This window comes from Leucopleurus acutus (assembly GCF_964270905.1).
Source record: "Leucopleurus acutus genome assembly, chromosome: 14".
Lineage (NCBI taxonomy): Eukaryota > Metazoa > Chordata > Mammalia > Artiodactyla > Delphinidae > Leucopleurus > Leucopleurus acutus.
In genome coordinates, this window is record NC_139156.1 from 55,679,511 (window position 1) to 55,699,175 (window position 19,665).

Genomic DNA, 19,665 nt, shown 5'->3' on the forward strand with positions numbered 1-19,665 from the left:
TGTCCCTGGAAAGCCATGGCTAAGAATGCGCGTGATGGCGAGGTGTCCTACCAGGCAACACGATGGTTTTCTGACATCCCGGAGCAATTGGCTTTGTCCGAGCTTCTTTTTCGGCTCCCGCAGCCCGAATCTGTAGTCACCCTGCCCCTTCCCTGGACGTGTGGCCTGTAGTTAGCAGATGCAGCAGCTGCTGGATGGGTTCCTCTGGCACAAACGCGGTGCCCCAGGTGCACGTGGGGTCCTGGGGGCTGGATGAGGAAGCCTCGAGGTGCAGGGGAGGCTCCGTCCTGACAGGCAGAGGTCGGATCATCGGAACTTCCCAAGGGCAGAACCGATTCCACCACCCGCTGACGGCAGTTCCTGTCGGGGGCCCGAGGCTTCTGGTGCCTCGTTTCCCTGTCCCTGAGTGCCAGAGTACCTATCTCTTCCCTCCTCTCCCTTTGCAGAGCTCTCACTGTGAAAATCCCAGCTGGCGGTGCCCACATGCTGCGTTATTTGCTTGAGCTGCTTGCGGTAATCGGCCTAATCCCTCATGTGCAGGGTTATCGGTACCTGGGAGAATCCCAGGGCTGGGCCACCCTTCCAGGATATGAAAGGAGCCGTTGGGGGCAGGGCAGGACGTTTTCCTCTTGGCCGAGTTGGAAGGAGTCGGGGCGGCTGGAGGACCGTTTCCCAGCCTTTAGGCCTGGTGAAGACCTGAGGCTGAGGGACAGGATGGTGGCCTGCACGGAGGTCCTGGAAGCCCCATGGGTTTATAGGTGTTGATGCTCAGGCGTTTCTGGGTCTTAGGGCACAGGATGCCATCATCATTGCCATGAAATAGAGCCTCTTCTAAAAGCTAAAACAGGCCTATGGGTTTTTACTCAGTGGATTTCAAACGTTTCTTCCTCAGAAGACCCCTTTACTCAGGTGCGGTCTAGTACAGAACCTTAATAGGTGAAAACGGCTCAACGTAGTGGTGCTTTGATTTTCATGGGGGCCAGGGGCCTTGCCGCCTCTGCCGTCCCTTGCTAATCCACTAAGGCACCTGACAGAACACAGTGCTGGCCTCTAAGGGACAGAAAACTATGGGTTTAACCCACTGTTTCCCCTCATTTTCCAGATGCGGGGACTCTGCTCACTCAGAGAGGTTAAGCGACTGGCCAGGGCCACAAAGCGTGTGCCTGGCAAAGCCGGGGCTAGAATGCAGGCCTCCTAACTTGCAGCCCAGAGCTCCTGGCCCTGCTACTATCCCTCTAATAGGAGACGAGGACTTATGGACTCCTGCTTTGTGGTCAGCTGAGGGCAGCTGCGCACCAGGCTGCTGGGTCGGTTTTGCTGGGTGAGGGGGGCAGGGAGAGGCGGGGGGCTGCTGCTGGGGATGGGGTGAGGTTGGGGGTCTCAGGCAGACTGAAGCAGGATCCGTCAATGCAGGCTCAGGAGAAATGGCTTTTTGATGTCGACCAGGGAGATTTGAGGACCAAGTGGGACTGTGAGACACAAGGGGAAGACAGGTGGAGGCTTCCGGGTCCTTCCTTTCCCCACAGCCCTCTGGAAGTTGAGCACCCAGGAAATGCCCCATAGCACCAAGGCCCTGGGCAGAGAGAGGTGCAGGCCTGGGGCTTCCAAGGACGGGAGAGGCTCTGGTCGCCCTGAGTGCCCCACCCCTCGGGTGCCCCGGGCCCTGCAGTCTCGGGCCAGGATTCCCTGTTAAGGATGCAGATGGCATGAGGGAAGCCGGGAAGCCATCTCGTCCTTCAGCAGCATCTGTGTAGAGAACCTCAGTGCTGAGCAAGAGACCACGTTCATTTCCCATCTGCTGCTCTGCTCCACGAAGGGTGGTTTTTGGTTCCAAGCCGGTTCTTGGTAGAGAAAAAGAACCGTGTTCCTCTGTCCTTGTTTTAACCACCCTCTTAAGGCACAGGGACCTCGAAGAAGGGTCTCTGCAGTACACGCAGCAGAATTAAGAGTTCCTGATGGTAATAAGCCTCTCCTGGGCACTTTGTGACAGCCCGGAATCCTTCTGCGCGCGTTATCCCTGGGAGGAAGTCAGCTCAGGTGCATGCCTCTTCTTGGTGTCAGACAGCGGGGTTTAAATTCCGACTGTGTCTTCCTGGGCCAGCTGCTTAACCCCTCATCTGCCAATGAGCACATTCAGACCCGCCTCGTAGAGCCACTGTGATGATGCTCGGAAACGGTGGCTGGTTTTCGTTACCATCATTACTTACTAGTAATGTTACCTATTCTAGTTACCGTGCTTGCCAACAGCTGACTTCCCATCTGCTACAGCTCTCCTTCCCTCCCTCCCTCCCTCCTCCCTCCCTCCTTCCTCCTCTCCATCCCTCCTTCCCCCTTCTTTCCTACCTTTCACCAAGATGTATCAAGTCCTTACTTAGTCTGAGCTCGTAATGTTTCATTGTTGAGGATACAGCGGTGAACAAAAGAGACGAAAATGCTTGCCCTCGTGGAGCTTACAGTCAGTCAGTGACGATTAAAGTCTTCAGGCTGCCAGATGGTGTGATAAATGTTCTGGAGAAGCGTGGAGCATAGATGAGGAGTGATGGGATCGGGGAGGGCTGGAGGGCTGGGGGTGTCATGTTCAAGGGGGGTGGGCAGGGAAGTGCTCACCCATACGGTCAGGCTTTGAACAGTGTGAGGTGAGGGGGCAGCCGTGGCTGTCTGGGGCAGGGGGAGCAGCCAGTGCAGTCAGCCCCAGCTTGGAGAGGGCCTGGAACATTCTGGCAGCACAAGGAGGCCAGTGCAGCTGGAGCGAGCAAGGGAGTGAGTGGGAGGCTTGTAGGATGACGGCAGGAGCGGGCAGATTAAGGGGTTGCACTGTGTGAAGTCTACGGCTTGTCCTTCGACTGGGATGAGAAACCCCAGGAGGGGGTCGGCATGGCAGCGACATGATCTGACTTACATTTTGAAGCGTGGTTCTCCTCCCAGGCAATCACTGATTAAACAACTTCCCTTTCTAACTGACATGTAACTAAACCCGAGGCAGACTTGGAGCTTTGCAGGGAGCGGGTGGCCTCAGCAGGGATGATCAAGGTGACTCTGGAATCCTCCTCCATTCCTACAGGTGCGGTGCCCAGGGTGGCCTTGGCACCTGGGGGTGAGTGAGCCCAGCTGGGCAGGAGTGGCAGAGACTCATAGGGAGGGTGTGGCCAACACAGCGGGCCACCTGGAAGGACTTGGCAATGCCAACATTCTGTTCGTGCCCAGGGAGATAACCAGGCCCTGCCCAGCAAGGTGCAGGCAGGTGGGGATCTGAGAGTTGAGCCATGATGCCATCTTTGCCCACCCTTCATAAAGAAGTTGGTACTTTCAGAAAGTGCTGTGCTCCACCTTACCCCAGATTATATGGCGGGATGTATCCCTATTTACAGAAGAGGCTTTGAGAAATGAAATGACTTGTCCAAGGCCGTCTAGAGAATCTGGACTTGGGTATCTTTTGATCCTCAGAGCTCTTCCTACCACACCACAGACTTGAGGCTCCCAGTATACTGGGTCCAGTGAAGGAAGGGAGAGAGACAGAGAGACAGCAAGACAGCCTGGATCTGAGGACCAGAAGCGGTGGGGTCCTGGCGTTAGCACAGGCCTGCTCTCCCACGCTGGACCAGGGCAGCTCCCACTGCTGGGGAAAGCTGGGACGTTTGAAGATGAGACGTGTTGCCCTGTGGGGCTCCCACACCCAACCCCCCATACCAGGCCAGGTGGAGGTTTCCGCTGGCCCTGGGAACACTTGGGCTCCAGATTGCAGGCTGGCGAGGCAGGGATCTGCTTGGGAGTGATGGGTTCCCTTGGGCTAGGTTTGGTGGAATCATCCTCTTGGGGAGGCAAAAAGCGGGAAGAGAAATGGAGCCAACTGGGGGTTTGTGTCTTGGCTTGGTGGTTCCCAGGTAGGCAGGGTGGCACTGGGCTGTGACTTCCCTCCAGGCCCTCTGTATTCGGGGTTGGCATCTGAAGGCATGGCTGAGGTTCCTTCTCAGGCTTTGGTCTTCGACCTGGTGCTTCGGGGGAAATGCCCAAACATCCAACAGGTACGTGCTGTGGACAGTGAGCGCCTGGCAGGTGACTGTGGTCCAGTCAGGCCTTTGGCCGCAGGGGACATAGTAGGGGCGAGGCCCTCCGTGGTCATGTCAGAAGTCACTGAGGGGGACGGCGAGAAGGCAAGAAGGGGTGAGGCCACGTGCCCAAGCCCGGCCCGTGAGAGGCTGCCCGTGTGGGCCTGCGATGGCAGGGGGCTGCCGGCCAGCCTGCTCCCGTGTCCACGCAGCCTCCTGTGCTTGCACCCGCACCCTACAGCCCTCCCCATCCTCCAGTCTGGCACTGAGATTAGAGACTGTCAAGTGTGTCCTCAGGAGGCAGCTGTGGCTTCTTTTGCACAACACTCTGGTGGGAGACAGGGCAAGACGGAGCCTCAGGAGGGTGGCCGCGACTGGACCTCCGCTTTCCAGGACATCCCCAGGCCCCGCCCAGTCTCATCTGTTCCCTACTCCTCCCCCCTCCTTATTCCTCTCTTCCCTCAAAGGCCTCCTTTTCTCCGTTTCAGAAAATCTCTGATGGTCTGTCTGAGGCTAGGGTAGCTGGAGCCTGTAACTGGTGGAGTTCTCTCTTACACACACACGCTCTCTTTTTCTCTCTGTCTCTCTCTTTTCCCGGGGGATGAGCAGGAATCAGGGCCAGTTCACTCCTGACACCAGGGGGAGCCTGTCTGGCCCAACTCAGGAGTCCTCCCGGCAGGGTGGCGGGGTCCTTCTCTACAGTGGGAAGTGGAAGGTGTGGGGATGGGTGGACGCCCACTTGGCGGGGCACAGGAGAGAAAGCAGTGTACTGGGACCTGGGGGGCAGCCTCCCTCTGGTCCTCAGTCGCCTCATCACAATAGGAAGTTGGTCTAACGGAGCTTAGAGTCAGAGGGATCTAAGAGGTCACTTGGTCCAGGGGTGACTCTCCGCAGGAATCCCTGCCCCCACTGTCCTGGGGGAGTGCCACACAGCTCCTGCTGGAACCTGTCCAGAAGTTGGGCATCTTACCTCCTGGTGGCCTGTTACCTAGTTGAAGCCTCATAGCTGTTAGAATCGACGCTCATTTATCCTCTGTTCTGTAATTATTTATTACGGTGTCCCTCACAGAGCCCCCAGTTGACGGCGCGGTTTTGACTGAATATCCTTGGAGCCAACCCGTCCCACAGCAGCTGTAACTATCACGCCCCAAGCCCTGTGCTGAGCACTAGTGCATTGCTTACCTCACATAAGCTTCACCACCACCTTCCTGGGGTCTGCATGCCTGTCCCCATTTCACATGCAGGAGGCTGAGCTTGTGAGCTAACATGTCCCAGGTGGCCAGCTTGTAAGTGGCAGAGCAGACCTAAGGCCAGATGGGCTTGCTGCTTCCAGCCCGAGTTCTCAGGCTCTGTGTGCCTTCCCCCGAGAAATACCTGCTCTCAGTTGGCCTGTCTGTAAAATGGGGATAATTCCACCTGCCTGTCGTATTTATTACAAGGTCTAAGCAAGGTAATGCAGAGGAGGCACTTAATTTTTACTTGCTGGCCCCCAGTTCTGGCTTGGTAAATGGTGGTCAGTCGCTATTGTAATGGGCTCTGTTCCTTACCACTCCTCCCCCCAAACCCACCCCGTGTGTCCCCAGCAAGACCACTTAACCTCTCTGGGCCTCCGCCCCCTTTCTCTGGAGCAGGAGTTACACCTGCTCCCGATGAGGGATGCTTGGCCAGAGTGAGGTCAGTGGTGCAGAGGGGCTTTCCCTCCAGGCCGAGGAGCGCTTACGTGGCCTGGTGTCAGGCTCTGCAATGTGCTCGCCTCCCTGCTCCCCCAGCTCCCCACCTCGAGTCCTGCCTCCACAAGTAATTAATTATGCTCACAACATCTTGTGTAAGCAAATAATAACGAGAGCATTATCTCTCTTTAGTCCGTGTTTTTCCTTGCCTATTGTAAAGTAATTAAAATAATGAATGACTTGTAAAACAGTAGGTAAGAGGGCTGGCGAGAGAGCTTATCTGCCATATACCTCTTGTGCTCTGAATTACTGACGCATGGAAACCACTGTGACTGGAGAGGACTCCCTGACTCCCGGCCCTTTGCATGCCATTCCCTCCTCCAGGGTCAGCCAGGATTGAGGAGCAGAGAGCTAGCTGGTCCTTCAGGCCCCCAGGCTGTGGCCCTGGACCAGCTCAGAAATGTCTCTGGGAGGCACTGCTCAAAAGGAGCCATAAGAGCCTCTGATTTGAGGGTCTTCTCTTTGCCCTGATCTCTTCCCGGTCTGGGCGAAGGGAGAGGCCAGGATCGAGCTGAGGGTTACGATTCATGTTCCATTTCACATCGGGGCGGTGATGATCAAGCCAGGTCAGAACGATTACAGGCAGTGGTGCTCGAACTGGGCTTCCCAGAGCAGCAGCAGCAGCGTTACCTGGGAACTTGATAGAAACGGGGGTTTGCAAGTGGGGCCCAGCCCTCTGTGTTTTCGCAAGTCCTCCAGGTGGTTCTGACGCTGCTGAAGTTTGAGAACCACCGCTAGAGTGTCTGCGCTTCCAGGAGAAAGAGGGAGGTGGTGAGACTAATTCATGAAACGTGTACTGTGTGCTGTTGGACACTGTCTAATCCGGCCAACACCTATGGGGCAGGCAGTACGGTCCCCATCTTACCAGGGACGGGCAGGGGACCTGCATCTACACCTTCAGTTACTAAAGGGTGCCACGCATCAGCGTCTCTGTCTCTTCCAGGACACCCACCTTTGCAGTCTCCACGTGGCTGAGACTTGGGGCCCTAACAGGTCATTGGGACTGGCCTTAGGTGGCTTGGGCAGCTGGCTCCACAGATGTCAGCAGGCGGCCCCCAAATACGCCCCCCCTGTGCCCCTGCCCCAGGCCTCCTTTTGGACTATTCCAGCGCCGGAGGGGCCAATACACTTGGAAATTAAACATGAGCGCCTGGTGTTACTGATGTTCCGTTTGCCCAGCGTCCCTGGGTCGGGATGGCTGGGGGGGGAGAACCAGGCATCAGGAGCAGCTTCCTGCCTGCCTACAAGTCCCCAGGAGGATGACTCACTCAGTGCCTCCCAGCTCTCCTTTCCTCATTCTGGCCCACCCCCACTCACTGCAGATCAAGATTTTCACCTCTGCCTTTGGATTTTCCTCCTCACTCCAATTCACAATGATCCCCAGGGTTAGTTTGTTTTGTTAATTCTAGCATTTTAAATGATGAACATAATTTTGCTGGCATCTTCTTAAACATCTGTGTCTGCAAAAATAATCTCAGTGGTTATTTGAATAGGGGGCCCAGTTACATTTAAATTTTAGACAATGAATGTGTTTTTAGTGTAAGTATGTCCCATGCAATATTTGGGACATACTTATACTGAAAAATTATTTGTTGCTTAGTTGAGATTCAAATTTTGCTGGGTTTCCTGTATTTTATTTGGCAACCCCTAAGCCCAGGCTCTATAGTGAGTGAGGGGCTGATATCCATAACCCTTTTTATTCCTTCTTTCATATTTATTGAGCCAACCATATACTTAGGCTCTCTTTTAGGCACTCAGGATTCAGCAGTTGGGGGAGGCAGACTGTAAATGAAATAAGTAAGAGAATTATGGAGTGTGTTAGAAATTTTAAGTGCTTTGGAGAAAAACAAAGCAGAAAGGCAGTGCTGTCAGAAGACAGTTGGAATTTTAAAAGGGTAGCCAGAGAAGAAGTATTGAAAAGGTGCTATTTGAGCAAAGATTTGAGAGAGGTGAGGGAGTAAGCCATGACCCTCCGTGGGAGAAGAGTATTCTAGGCAGAGGGCACAGTGCACTCAGAAGTGTACAGTTTAGGACCCCATGTGGGGCTCAGTTATCTGATGAAGTCAGCCTTGATCCTCAAGCACATTTTTAGCTACAAAGGGGAATTTATTTTCTCCTGTAACTAAACAGGTCTGGTGTGGATTTCAGGCACAGCTGGATCCAGGTGTTCAAATGATGACATCAGTATTCTGCCATTTCTAGTTTCCTCTGTGGTGGCTTCATTCTCAGGGAAGGATTACCTTTCTTATTCTTTCCAGCAAATGTCCCAGGCTTGAGTCGTACTGGGTTGGCATGGGATCGCATAACCATCCTTGGCCCAATTGCTGTTGCCAGAGGGGTGGACTGATCTGATTGACCAGTCTCCATTCCTGGAGAAAGGGTGGACCTTCAGTCCCTTTTGAACCACACAGACTGAGATGAGGAGGAGGTGGGTTTTTTTTTTTTTTTTTTTTTAGGAAAGTAGGGTGCGTCTGTGAGAAGGGTATGAAGGCTGGGCAGGTGGAGATTACAGAATGCTGACCTCACTTCCTGTCTAGCCACTCCGTGACCCTAGACAGGATGGTTTCCCTCCTGAGTTTTATGACTTTTTTTCTTTAAAATCAGAAGAGAATAATTTTATTCTTCTTTCTTTCACAAAGATATTTTAAGAGGAAACAAAGGAAAATCCTTTTTAAAAAGATTAAAAAAACAATCAAAGCCATAATCCGTCCTTCTTCCCAACCCCTGTACCTTCAAGCCAGTGCCCACCTCAGCGGGGGCCCGTCTAGCTTTGATTCTTTTGGGTAGGTTGTGTTTTTTAAATCCACTTGGTGGCTACGTCTCAACCCTTGTTCTCTCTGTTGCCAGGAGGCCCAGAAGATTAACAATGGCTCAAGCCAGGCGGACGGCACTCTCAAGCCAGTGGACGAAAAAGAGGAGGCGGTGGCAGCCGAGGTCGGCTGGATGACCTCCGTGAAAGACTGGGCGGGGGTGATGATATCTGCCCAGACGCTGACCGGCAGAGTCCTGGTGAGTCCCCAGCTCCCTCCTCACACGAGGAAGTCTGCTCTCTGGTCCGGGATCTCTCTGTTTATGGGGATGTGATGTTTCGCCGCGTCTTCTCCAGGCCATTGGCTATTGGGAGGTGGGGGTGAAGGGCGAGTGCTTACGTGTGGTCGTATGGTCATGGGGGGGTCTTGGTGCACAGCTGAGCCAGCGATGTGTGGGGCATTTGCAGAGTGGGCCACTGTTTGGGGCAGAGAGGGTCTGTTGGAGAGGATGTAGAGCATTTCCTCTGCTAGCAGAAGAGGTGTGCTCGTGCACACACACAGTGCACACACAGACACACACGTGCACGGTTGACAGTCTTGGAGAGGAGAAAGGGTCAAAGAAACGTGTGCTCAGGATTCTGCAGAGGCTCCATAAATGCCGGAATCCAGGGAGGGAGGGAGGGAGGGAGGGAGGGAGGGAGTGTGTGTGTGTGTGTGTGTGTGTGTGTGTGTGTGTGTGTGTGTGTGTGTGTGTGTTTGGTGGCCTTCTGAGAATGTTACTGTTGTCTGGCCTCCAGAGTTTTCTAGTCTCCTGCCCTGTGTGATCAGGGTCCTGCTCCTGGTAGAAATCCTCAGTCATGCTGGTGGTGAAACTCGTGGGCAGCCCACCGGAGACTGCTGGCCCCGTGCTTGGAGCGTTGCTCCTGTGACCTTGCTTCTCAGGAGACTGTCTCCTAGCCCACCCGCAGCCCAGGCTCGTCCTGCCCCTCCTCTGCATTTCCCACATTCTCTCTGATCTGCTTGTGTGGAGTTTGGCTTCACTGACGGGCCTCCTGAGCTCCTGCTTCTTGGCAAGGATTGTGGGTGGTACAAGCCTGTAGTGACCAACCATCCCTGTTTACCTGGGGGGCCTGGGACATGGTTCTTTTGGTGCAAAGACTGAGAAAGTTGGGGGCGAACAGGCACGAGTCAGTCACCCTGGTCAGGCCAGGCTCCTGCCGTAGGTGGGCTCCTTCCCTGGGTAGCCCTGCCCACCAGCTTTCTTGAGTCTGATCAGAGTCAAGAGTTTCCCTGAGAAGGATGTCGCATTCCAAATAACTTGTCGTGATTCGGGAAGCTGTTTTGTATGGGCTGCCCTTCCTGGACCTGATGCTGGGGCGCGGTCACGAGTCATTTGGCTCAGAGGTAGAATGAATGGGGGTTTCCAGATGCTTGGGGGGATCAGAGATCAGGCAGGGAAGCTGGAAGATAGATGCCATCGCTCTTGATGTTTCATGGCAAAAACTCAGTGGAAGGTGACCATAGATGTTGGGAGATGGTGAAATTTCACCGATCAGAAGCCTCCTTGGGGGAAACTCCACATTATGTTTGGGATAAATATCTCACAAACCGCTTGAGGGAAGGAGTAAGTCACTGAATGTCATGCTTGAGTCACAAAGGTGGTGGCCAAAGAGCCTTCAAGGAGAGCAGGGCTCTGTTCACTGAGGGACCAGTGGGAGCTGCGCCTTCTGAAGAATCTGGGTATGAAGCCCTGGCGGATGGTAATTGGTGGCAACATAGAAAGCGGAGCAACTTAAAGCTGGGATTTTGGAAAGGAGGAGAGAGAAAGTGGTGAGGCCAGTTGCTGTGTGGAGGAAGACGGAGGGGGACAGCCTGGGTCAGTGGGATCCACGAGAGACTGGGCAGCCCTGAGTGTCTCATGAGGAATTGAAGGTGGCTAGTCGTGGGCTGTGCTGTGTGACCACCACCCTCATCTCCCCTCCAGAGCCTTCTGTAAAGTCCCTGTTGCTTTTTCACACTTGTGTGTGAGTGGATTCTGTGTGGGAAACTTAAGGAGGTTGAATTCTGGGTCTGGGCATTCACGTGGGATGAAAGAGAGGCAGTGCGTTCTCTATGTAAGGCGGTGATGGATGGGAAACAGCAGACAGTTTGGTTGTACACGTGTGCTGCCTGGTGCTTCCCTGTGGCCACCGAGGACCATTCTGATTATCTTCATCAACATCAACTAAGAGCTACATCTAAGAGATACTGAACACCAACCCTGGGCCAGGTGCTTTTTCATCCCCGTGAAAAACAAGGCATGATCCTGATTCCGTTGCACCGTGGATGGAAGCTATTGAAGGAATGTCTGGAGGAGAAATGCTACGAATACACACATTGCGTGTGAGTGTGTGGTGGGGAGGCTGAGTGTGGGGAAGAAGGGGGTCAAGAAAGCCTTCACAGGGCTTCATGGGGGGAAAGCCTTTGAGCTGAAACTTCCATTTCAAGATGAACCGAACACATTTGATGATAGAGATGATATCAAAAATAAAAACATAGCCGAACTTGAAAGCAAGGGACTACTTAGCGGGCCAGAAGCTGAGAAGAACACCTAATAAAACAGGAGGCATTTGAGTTGAGCCTGGCAATGTGGGTTAGGATCCTGAAAGTCAAAGGAGAGGAAATGATTCCACAGTGGGGGAGCAGCAGGAAAAGTGCATGGTGTGCTGTGGGAATGAGGCCTGGGCTGCCAACACAGGGGCACCTGAGGGGCAGTGAGACTGGGAAAGTGGGCTGGAGACAGCTAGTCAGGTCTTCAAATGCCGAGCTAAAGACTTTGGACTGAATTTTGCAGGAAAAGGAGATTTTGAGGGAGGGGCATCATGATTGGTGATGGTGCTGAGAGAAGCACAAATGGGCAAGTTAGAGACTAAATTGGTGAGGCAGGAGCTCAGGGATGCTAGGACGGTTGGGACAGTGAGCTCCTGGGTCAGGACACAACAGGAGAGGATTGCTGCAGTGGACCCAGTGAGGCAAGGCCTGAGCTAGCACCACGCAGTGGAGGCAGGTAGGTGATGTGTGTGATATTTGGAAGTAGAAGCCACAGGCCATGTGCACCCAGCAGCCACCTGGATACTACTGCTGACGACGACATTCTTAAGAGCATCTTGGGAGCCAGGCACTGCGCTAAGCCCTATACATTATAATCAGGTTGAAGGGCAAGGACCATGTTGTATTTGTTGCGTATCTCCCACTTTGCTGTTGTGTTGTAGGGGTTCGTGACGAGGAAGCCACAAAGCCAGTCTTATCAGTGAATTCATGTCCATTTTACAGTTGAGAAAACCGAGGCCTAGGAAGGGCAGTGAAGTGACAGAACCAGGCTCGTACCTGCAGGCCTCCGGACTCCCCGTCCAGTGCTCTTCCCGTGTCGTTACTTCCCGTTTGAAGAGAATACCTTCTTTTTGAAGCCACTGTCAGCTCTTGCTATGGCTGTGACGTTTTGACATTACTGTCTCTGAGCCAGTTAGGTCCTGAGGCTGCTTGACCTGATCCTTTTAACATTTGTGTGGACAAGCATGGTGCACCCAGGCCTCCTTGCCTGGGATTGCCCATGAGGCTAGCTGCTCTCCAAAGGTCTCCTTGGGGAAAATGCTGCCTGGGCTGCTCTGGTGCACTCAGGATGGAGCAGTCCCGCTGCCCAGAGAGCAGGCAGCCCAGAGTTCAGGTGGTACCTTCAGAACAGGCCTCTCCTTTAGAGAAGGCAGGTCCTTGCTCTGAGCAAGGAACAGATTTCATATTGCAGTCTCCATGCTCGAGGGAAAGTACCTCTGCCTGTTCAGAACTCAAAGCTGTGTTTGTCCTGAACTGCCCCAGTGTTTATCCTTGCAACAGTGGGACTCAGGCGAGACTAGACACCAGCTGTGCGGTTTCCCTTTTCCATGTTTAATGTGTTTTCCTTGACGCACAACTCAGGAGCTTTGGGCCCTCCACATCTGGGCCCCTTTCTCACCTGTCTCATTGTCACAGGTGAGAGTTTCAGAACCAGGGCATGGTGGGTAAGGCCCAGCTGGGGAAGGATTCACCAAGACAACCTCAGCGTATCAGTAGATTCACTGGTTGTCCAGGATCTCTCAGATGAGCACGTCACTCATTCAGGAAGCACTTATTTCTCACCTGCACCAGGCACTATTCCAGGCGCTGGGCACAGGACAGTGAGCACCTGAGATCCAGGGTGTGAATTATTTACGTTGATAAGCTAGATAAAAAGTTGTAGAGCTCAGTGTAAACAGTGACAAATGCGAGTCACCATTTGCAGGTGCTTTTAATAGTTAACACTTGGAGCTTCATCATCAAAGTGAGAAACAGTCCTTGACCAGTTCGCAGAATAGCCTGTCTTTGTCTTGTCTCTCTCTCTCCTCGGCACTCAGGCTTAGCTTTACAAAACCGGCAGTACTGCATGGGGCCTTCTCTAGGAGCGATGGCTGAGGGATTCTGTGTCAAAGTGCACCCCCAAACTGTCAAGGATTACTGCTTCCCTTATCTTTTTGTAAAAGTAAAAGTATTTATTATCTTCTGATTCTAAAGTTGGTGTGTGCTGAATTCAAAATTTGGGATACCAAATTTTGATCAGTTTGATCATTTGATATACCAAAGGATGGTCACTTCCACTTTGGGATTTGGAGTTGGTCCCCAGTGAGGGACATTTCAGTGTTGCAGTGAATGCCATTGAGATGCCTCCCAGCTGTTTGGGTGTTGCCGGGGACTTTGTTCCCTACATCTCACGTTATCTGCTTCTGCACAGACGTGGGTAAGTGCTTCGTGCCAGGATTGCTGTGGTCGTCCTGGTGAACCTCCAGTGAACAATCTAAGTTGGGAAAGGGATCCTGGCCATTTTTCTGTAGTGGCTGCTGGGAGCCAAGTTTGTGGCCCATTGAAACTACACAGCATCTCAGGGTTTGCCTTCTCTGTATTCACAGCCTCCCGGCTTCGTCTTCAAGTGTATTCTCTCATTTCCCTTTTGCCTCCTATTTGAACTTTACACGTGTGTGGTTATACGCTCCATAGAGCTTTGTGAGCTGAATGAAATCTTTCTAAGTAAGGCAGTACAGGCAGACCTCGGAGATACTGCAGGCTTGGTTCCAGACCACTGCAATAAAGCCAGTATCGCAACAGAGCAAGTCATACGAATTTCTAGGTTTCCTGGTGCATATAAAAATAATGTTTACACTATACTGGAGTCTGTTAACTGTGCAGTAGCATTATGTTTTTAAAAAACACTGTACATACCTTAATTACAAAATACTTTATTACTAAAAAATGCTAATCATCATCTGAGCCTTGAGCGAGTCATTTACTAACATCAAAAGATCATTGATCACAGGTCATCACAAGACATGATGAAAAAGTTTGAAATATTGCGAGAATTACCAAAATGTGACACAAAGGCATGAAGTGAGCAAATGCTGTTGGAAAAATGGCAGCTACAGACTTGCTTGAGGCGAGGTTGCCGCAAACCTTCAATTTATAAAAACAAACAAACAAAAACAAAAAACACAGTATCTGCGAAGTGCAGTAAAGCGAGTTATGCCTGGATATATAAATAAAAAGGGCAAGAAGCACACAGAGTGGGCTTTTGTATTGTTTGGTTGTACTTTATGGGCCAAAATTAATATTAGAGATAGTCTAGTTCAGGGTTAAGTTTTTCTGTAATGGGCCAGATAGTAAGTATTTTAGGCTTTGCAGGCCATAGAGACTCTGTCACAACTATTTAACTCTGCCATTGTAGTTTGAAAGCAGCGCAGACAATACATGGGTGTGAGTGTGTTCCAATAAAACTTTATTTATAAAAACAAGTGGTGGGCTAGATTTGTTTCATGGGCCATAGTTTACGATTCTTGGTCTAGTTCAACTCCTTGTTTTATAAACTAAGAAACTGAGAGGCAGAAATTGAAAGAAAATTTTTAGGAAGTGATTTCCTAAGACAGTATAGTATAAGAGTGACACTACTAGTGAACCCATTTATAATGGGGAAATTTATGGACATACAGATACATACAGATAAATACAGGCACACACACACTCATACCATCTCCATTAGCCCCTTGTTTCTGAATATTCTTATTAATTTCCACATTAATCTCAGAGTGACTGTCTCCTTAAAAAAACTATGTATTGTGGACAAGCATGACCTCACCTCCAGGTGTGAGCAAAGTCTGTAAATGGCTGGGCTGTGTAGCTGCTCAGCCCTGCACAGATTCAGTCTTCTGTGCTCACTTCAAAGACTGGTCTTGCCAATATAGCTGTCAGCTCCTTGAGCAAAGACAGAGCCTTTAGAATGACTCTTTTTTTGCTTATTTTCCTCATATTCCCGTGCTACTACATTTAAATATTGCTCCAGGAAACATGCACATCTACTCCAGGAACTGAAAATATATGCTACTTGCTTTACTGTCTGGGGGATGATTTGTTGAAATAAGGAGGAAGAAAAATGCCAGTCTTTCCCTTTATCTTCCTAAATACACTGCATGTGTGGCATTTTATATTAACATAGTATGCATAGCCTGGACCGTTCTATCCTTATCTCCTAGGGCCCCAAAGAAAATATGTAACAAGTACGCCTTTCAAAGAGAAATAATCCTATTCGTTTAATAGAGTTAAACAGATATGTTCACTCCTGTGCTGTTTGCACCTGAAATTGGACAAGTTGAACAAAATGGAGGGCACATGGGCACAGCTTAATCACATAGGTGACATCATTGACTTTGTTTCTCTCTTTAGGTGCCTCCTGGTGCTGGTGACAGATCTCTCCTCTACTTTTTGTTTTCAGTGGTGCCTGGTTGCAAATTCACACATACCTCACATTTCCATCTCTCTCTTCCTCAACTCTGCTCCCTTCCCTTCCCCCTCCCTTTTTTTTTTTTTTTTTTTTTTTTTACATTTTAGGCAAATCTACATAAAATGTCTATATCCCCTGCAGATGATGATGCCCTATGTAGCAGAAAGATCATAGGTTGCATGGGCCTGTATTTTTACTAGGAATGCCTCTATAGTGAACAGGTAGACCCTGCTTTATGTGCAGTTGGGAGTAAGTTTGAGATCGTTTGCGTTTATTTTAAGTCTCCTAAGTGAGACTTCTTTTAAAGGAACCGAGTGGTAATCCACCCCCTCCCAGGACTTAATAATGGCTCTTTATTTTATCCTGTGCATAAATAGAGTTTATATTTGGGGTATGAATCAGTAAATCAAAGAAGGTATGCTTTATTTATATTATTAAACGTGAAAGTTTGTCTTTGATGAAAGGCGCACTAGATTGCACTCGATTTGTTACCTGGGACCCAGCATCGTGGAGTGAGAAAACGAGTCAGAGAAGTCACTTGAATTCAGCTGGAACCCATGGTAGGTAGTGAGCTGCCTGTCACTGGAGATGGTCAAAGAGAGGCAGGAGCTCATTTGGTGGCGCCGTTGCTGACAGTTGGCCAGACTTCATCCTCATGGCTTTAGTTGGGTTATTCAGAAAACTAAGATGTCAGAGACGCTCCAGAACAAAAATGCTTGCCTGGAAGTTGAACAGACTTTGTTTCTCATCCCCATTTTGAGATTGTCCAATGTGTATCAGCGTGTGAGTCTTGAAGAAGCCCTGCAGGAAGAAAGCAGAAAGACTTTGGCCCAGCATTTCCCACTCCTGTTTTACCATGGAACCCTTCCCCCATGAAACGTCTGTGGGCATCACAAAGGACACACTTTGGGAAACATTTAACCAGCCCAGGGATTGTCAAACTGTAACCCATGGGCCAAATCTGGCTCACTGCCTGTATTATACAGCTCACAAGCTCAGGATGGTTTTTACATTTTTAAATGTTTTTTAAAAATAATCTAAAGCATGTTCTCTGATATGTGAAAATTATGTGAAATCAAATTTCAGTGTTCACAAACACAGTTTCATTGGGCCGCAGCCATGCTCTCATTTACATATTGTCTGTGGCTGCTTTTGCAATGCACTACAGCAGCAGAATTGAGTAGTATCCACAGAGTCCAAAATATGCCGCCCCAAAATAGTCACTGTGTGGTCCTGAAACAGAAAGCATTTGCCAGCTCCCAATCCGGATCTTCACGTTCCCCTTCCGCTCTGTGACTGGCCAGTGTAAGTGGCCAACAGGACTTGTTCCCATGATTCAAGGCAGTGGATAAAATGTACCATCTAGCCCCTTCTTGCAGAGACCCTCTACATTTACTTCCACAAGCTCAACTAAATGATACGGTAGAGATGGGGACACAGAGGCCAGAGCCAGGTGGCCCCCCAAATTCCACAGCTGGCTCAGCGTAGGAATTTCCCCTTCCCAAGGTCAGTGGAATGTGTCTGGGAATTCTCTAGCAGGGTCACTTTCTGTCTCCCCCTCCACCTGCCTGCGTCCCCTGCAGTCAGTGTCCCCCAGGCCCCGCCCAGTAGCCCAGCGTCTAGTGCCTACCGTGGAAGACACCCCTGATCCAGACCTGCAGGCCAGGTGCCTCAGCCATGCCAGCTGCCGGACTGTGCTTCCGGTCTGCAGGCCATATGGTCTGTGTGCCAGCTTCTCCAGCATATTCTGTGAAGAGCAGCTGTTAATTTTACTAGCTGGGGGGTTGGCTCCTCTGGCCTCCCGCCGTGAGAATGAAGGAGAGTTTCAGAAGTCAATCCCCGCAGGGTTCTGGAGAGAGGAAGAGCCTCCTGGCACAGGTTCTGGAGAGAGGAAGAGCCTCCTGGCACAGGAGCAGGAGCACCTTGCTTCGTCCCGGCTGTTCATCCCTGGCTCCCACGGCCTCTGGTGGCAAGCATTGGGTTGGCCAGGTCAACCCCCTACTTAGGCTGCTGCTGCTTCTCTCCTCTGGGCATTTTGCTGGGAGTGGGTGTCTGTTTTGTTCTTCTGTCTCATCCGTTTGTTTCCTTATCCATCTGTGGCCACTTGTCCATCCAATCCACGTAACTTCATTGGTGTTCCCTGGCACACAGAACTGAGTGTAGCACCTGGACAGTGGATGCCCGATGAATAAGGCAGGACCCCCAGGGCTTTCCCTTGTCTCTGTTCACTCTGTTTCAGCTTCTCTGTCTGGGCTGGGAGATAAGAGTCCTGCCCATGGCTGATCCAGCGTCATCTGAACTGGGGCTTTTAGTCTTTTGCTCTCCATCTGGCCTGGTGTCTCATTTGATTGGAACCAACAAGAAGGATAGATGGAGCACTTAGCCTCCCCAGATCGCCAGCTCCTGCTTTTCCTCTCTCCCTGGGACGTGCATCCTTGGGAAGGGATGCCTTGGCCCGTGGAGGGCTGCTGTGTGTGGTACGGCAGGGCAGTTGGGAACCCAGCTTCTACAGTCATTCTGCTGAATCCCACCTCTACCACTCTGTAGGGCTTTTCCTCTGGGCTAGTTGCTTCACTTTGGTGCCTCAGTTTCCTCCTGTGTTGAATGAGCATAATAATAGTCCCTGCCTCTTACTGTCGTTAGGAGGAGTTGATTCATCAACATATATGACGTGTTCAGAATAGTGCCTGTTACGTGGTTAGTGCTTAATAAACATTTGTTGTTATTACTTTTGTTATTATTGAGTGAGCCTAGTCACCGTGTCATGGAGGAAACGTGCTGGTATGGAGACACACAGGGGTAGGGAGTGGAGGATAAACCCTTTCCTGTGGCAGGGATGGAGCAGCCCTTAGACCTCCCCAAACCTCAGATGTCGTCTCAGAGTGCTGAGCTACCGCTGGGCGTGGCCATCTGAAAGGGGTCTGAGTATCCCAGGATCCAGGTTTGGGTCCAGCCAGCTGATGATGTTTGGGCCATGCACACAATTCAGGCTCTGCCGTTTCTGAAGCTGGCTCTTACCATTGTCCAGTCGGCCGGGAAATTCTCACTGCATATAGCTGTCGTGAGCTGGCGGGGCCGAAGGGCTGGCTGGGCTTTCCCTGGGAGCTGTACATTGTAGGCACGTGTGTCACAGGAAACACCCTGGCAGTATGACAGATGAATCTTGTGGAAAGAGGGTCAAGTGTACTCACTCTGGTTCCCGTATCCAGTCATCCCTGGATGTGGGGTGAGACTGACAAACACAGGGCTGGTTTCAGAGGGCACGTCAGCACCCTCTGTTGTGGGGAGATGTCTTTAATGTCCATTCTGGCAGGCAGCAACCACAAATCTGTTGGAAGGATGCAAGGAAGTGCTTTAAGTCACCAGAAGATAAGGACACAGGTTCTACTGTACGTGCCAGGCATCTCCTCTGAGCCATTCATCTGTTTCTTCAGACATTCCTGGAGCACCTGCGAGGTGTCAGACGCTATTCAAGTCACTGGACACACATTGGTTCTTCTAGCGAAATCTGTAAAGTGAGATCATCCCAGGTGTTGAAAGTGAAAATGTTACGTTGCATTTTGCTACAGTGCTTCTGGGTGGCAAGGTTTTTGAAGTAGTTTGGTGATAAATCAGAGTCTGTGATCTCTCCATCCATCCTTGGGCAGGCCTGGGGGCCCAGGTCTTCTAATCCTGATCATATATCCTGTGTCTTCCTGCTACTGGACACAAGGGACCTGAGTTTAACATTATATGACTAATGTTAAACTAACTCTCTCCCTCTCTCCCTCCCTCCCTCGCCCTCCCTCTCCCAGCCGGTAAAAGCTGGTGCCCCCTGGAGGCTTGGAGGAAACGGAACACCTGTATTTGGAGCCCACCATCTTGGGCTGGGACACTTTTCTCGCCTAGCTTTCCCCCCGGGGCCTTCGGGGAACGCTGATGGTTTAGCAGCCCCTATTTGTCAGAAAAACATCCTTGTGGACTGAGACTCTCCTTGGAGCCTCCACTTCAGCTGTGAAGAAGTTTGTTTAACAGGGAGACTCAAAAACAGATGATGATGATGATGACAAAGTTACCAGCCATTGTCGTTGCCGGGAAGCACGTGCTTGGAAAGTTACACTTGGGACCACAGGCGAGCTGATGCTTCCAAGTTTATTTACTGGGCCATGTTTAGGAGGAGGCAGACTGACTCGTGCCTCCAGGCCCCAAACACCCGAAATTCGTACACTAAAAGCCTCATTTTTAGGTACAGAATGAGGCTTTTTCCAGAAAAACAACTACTTGAGAAGAATGACAACAACAGAAATCCACCATTTGCCCTAAAAATTTTATTGCAGAAAATGTTC

At 51.0% G+C, this 19,665-nt stretch overlaps 1 protein-coding gene across 22 annotated transcripts in view; it reads left to right on the forward strand.

Moving 5' to 3' along the window:
* KCNMA1 (potassium calcium-activated channel subfamily M alpha 1) overlaps positions 1–19,665 on the forward strand; it is a gene marked incomplete at both ends in the record, with an annotated part of 741,342 nt that overhangs the window by 212,408 nt on the left and 509,269 nt on the right. For 20 of the 22 annotated variants that reach the window (XM_082854819.1, XM_082854826.1, XM_082854808.1 and 17 more), the window contains one exon: positions 8,624–8,785. The exons of the other annotated variants lie outside the window; for them this stretch is intronic. In XM_082854819.1, the coding sequence (XP_082710945.1) occupies positions 8,624–8,785 (162 nt within the window). The remainder of the gene's footprint in view (positions 1–8,623; positions 8,786–19,665) is intronic. 22 annotated transcript variants of the gene reach the window in all.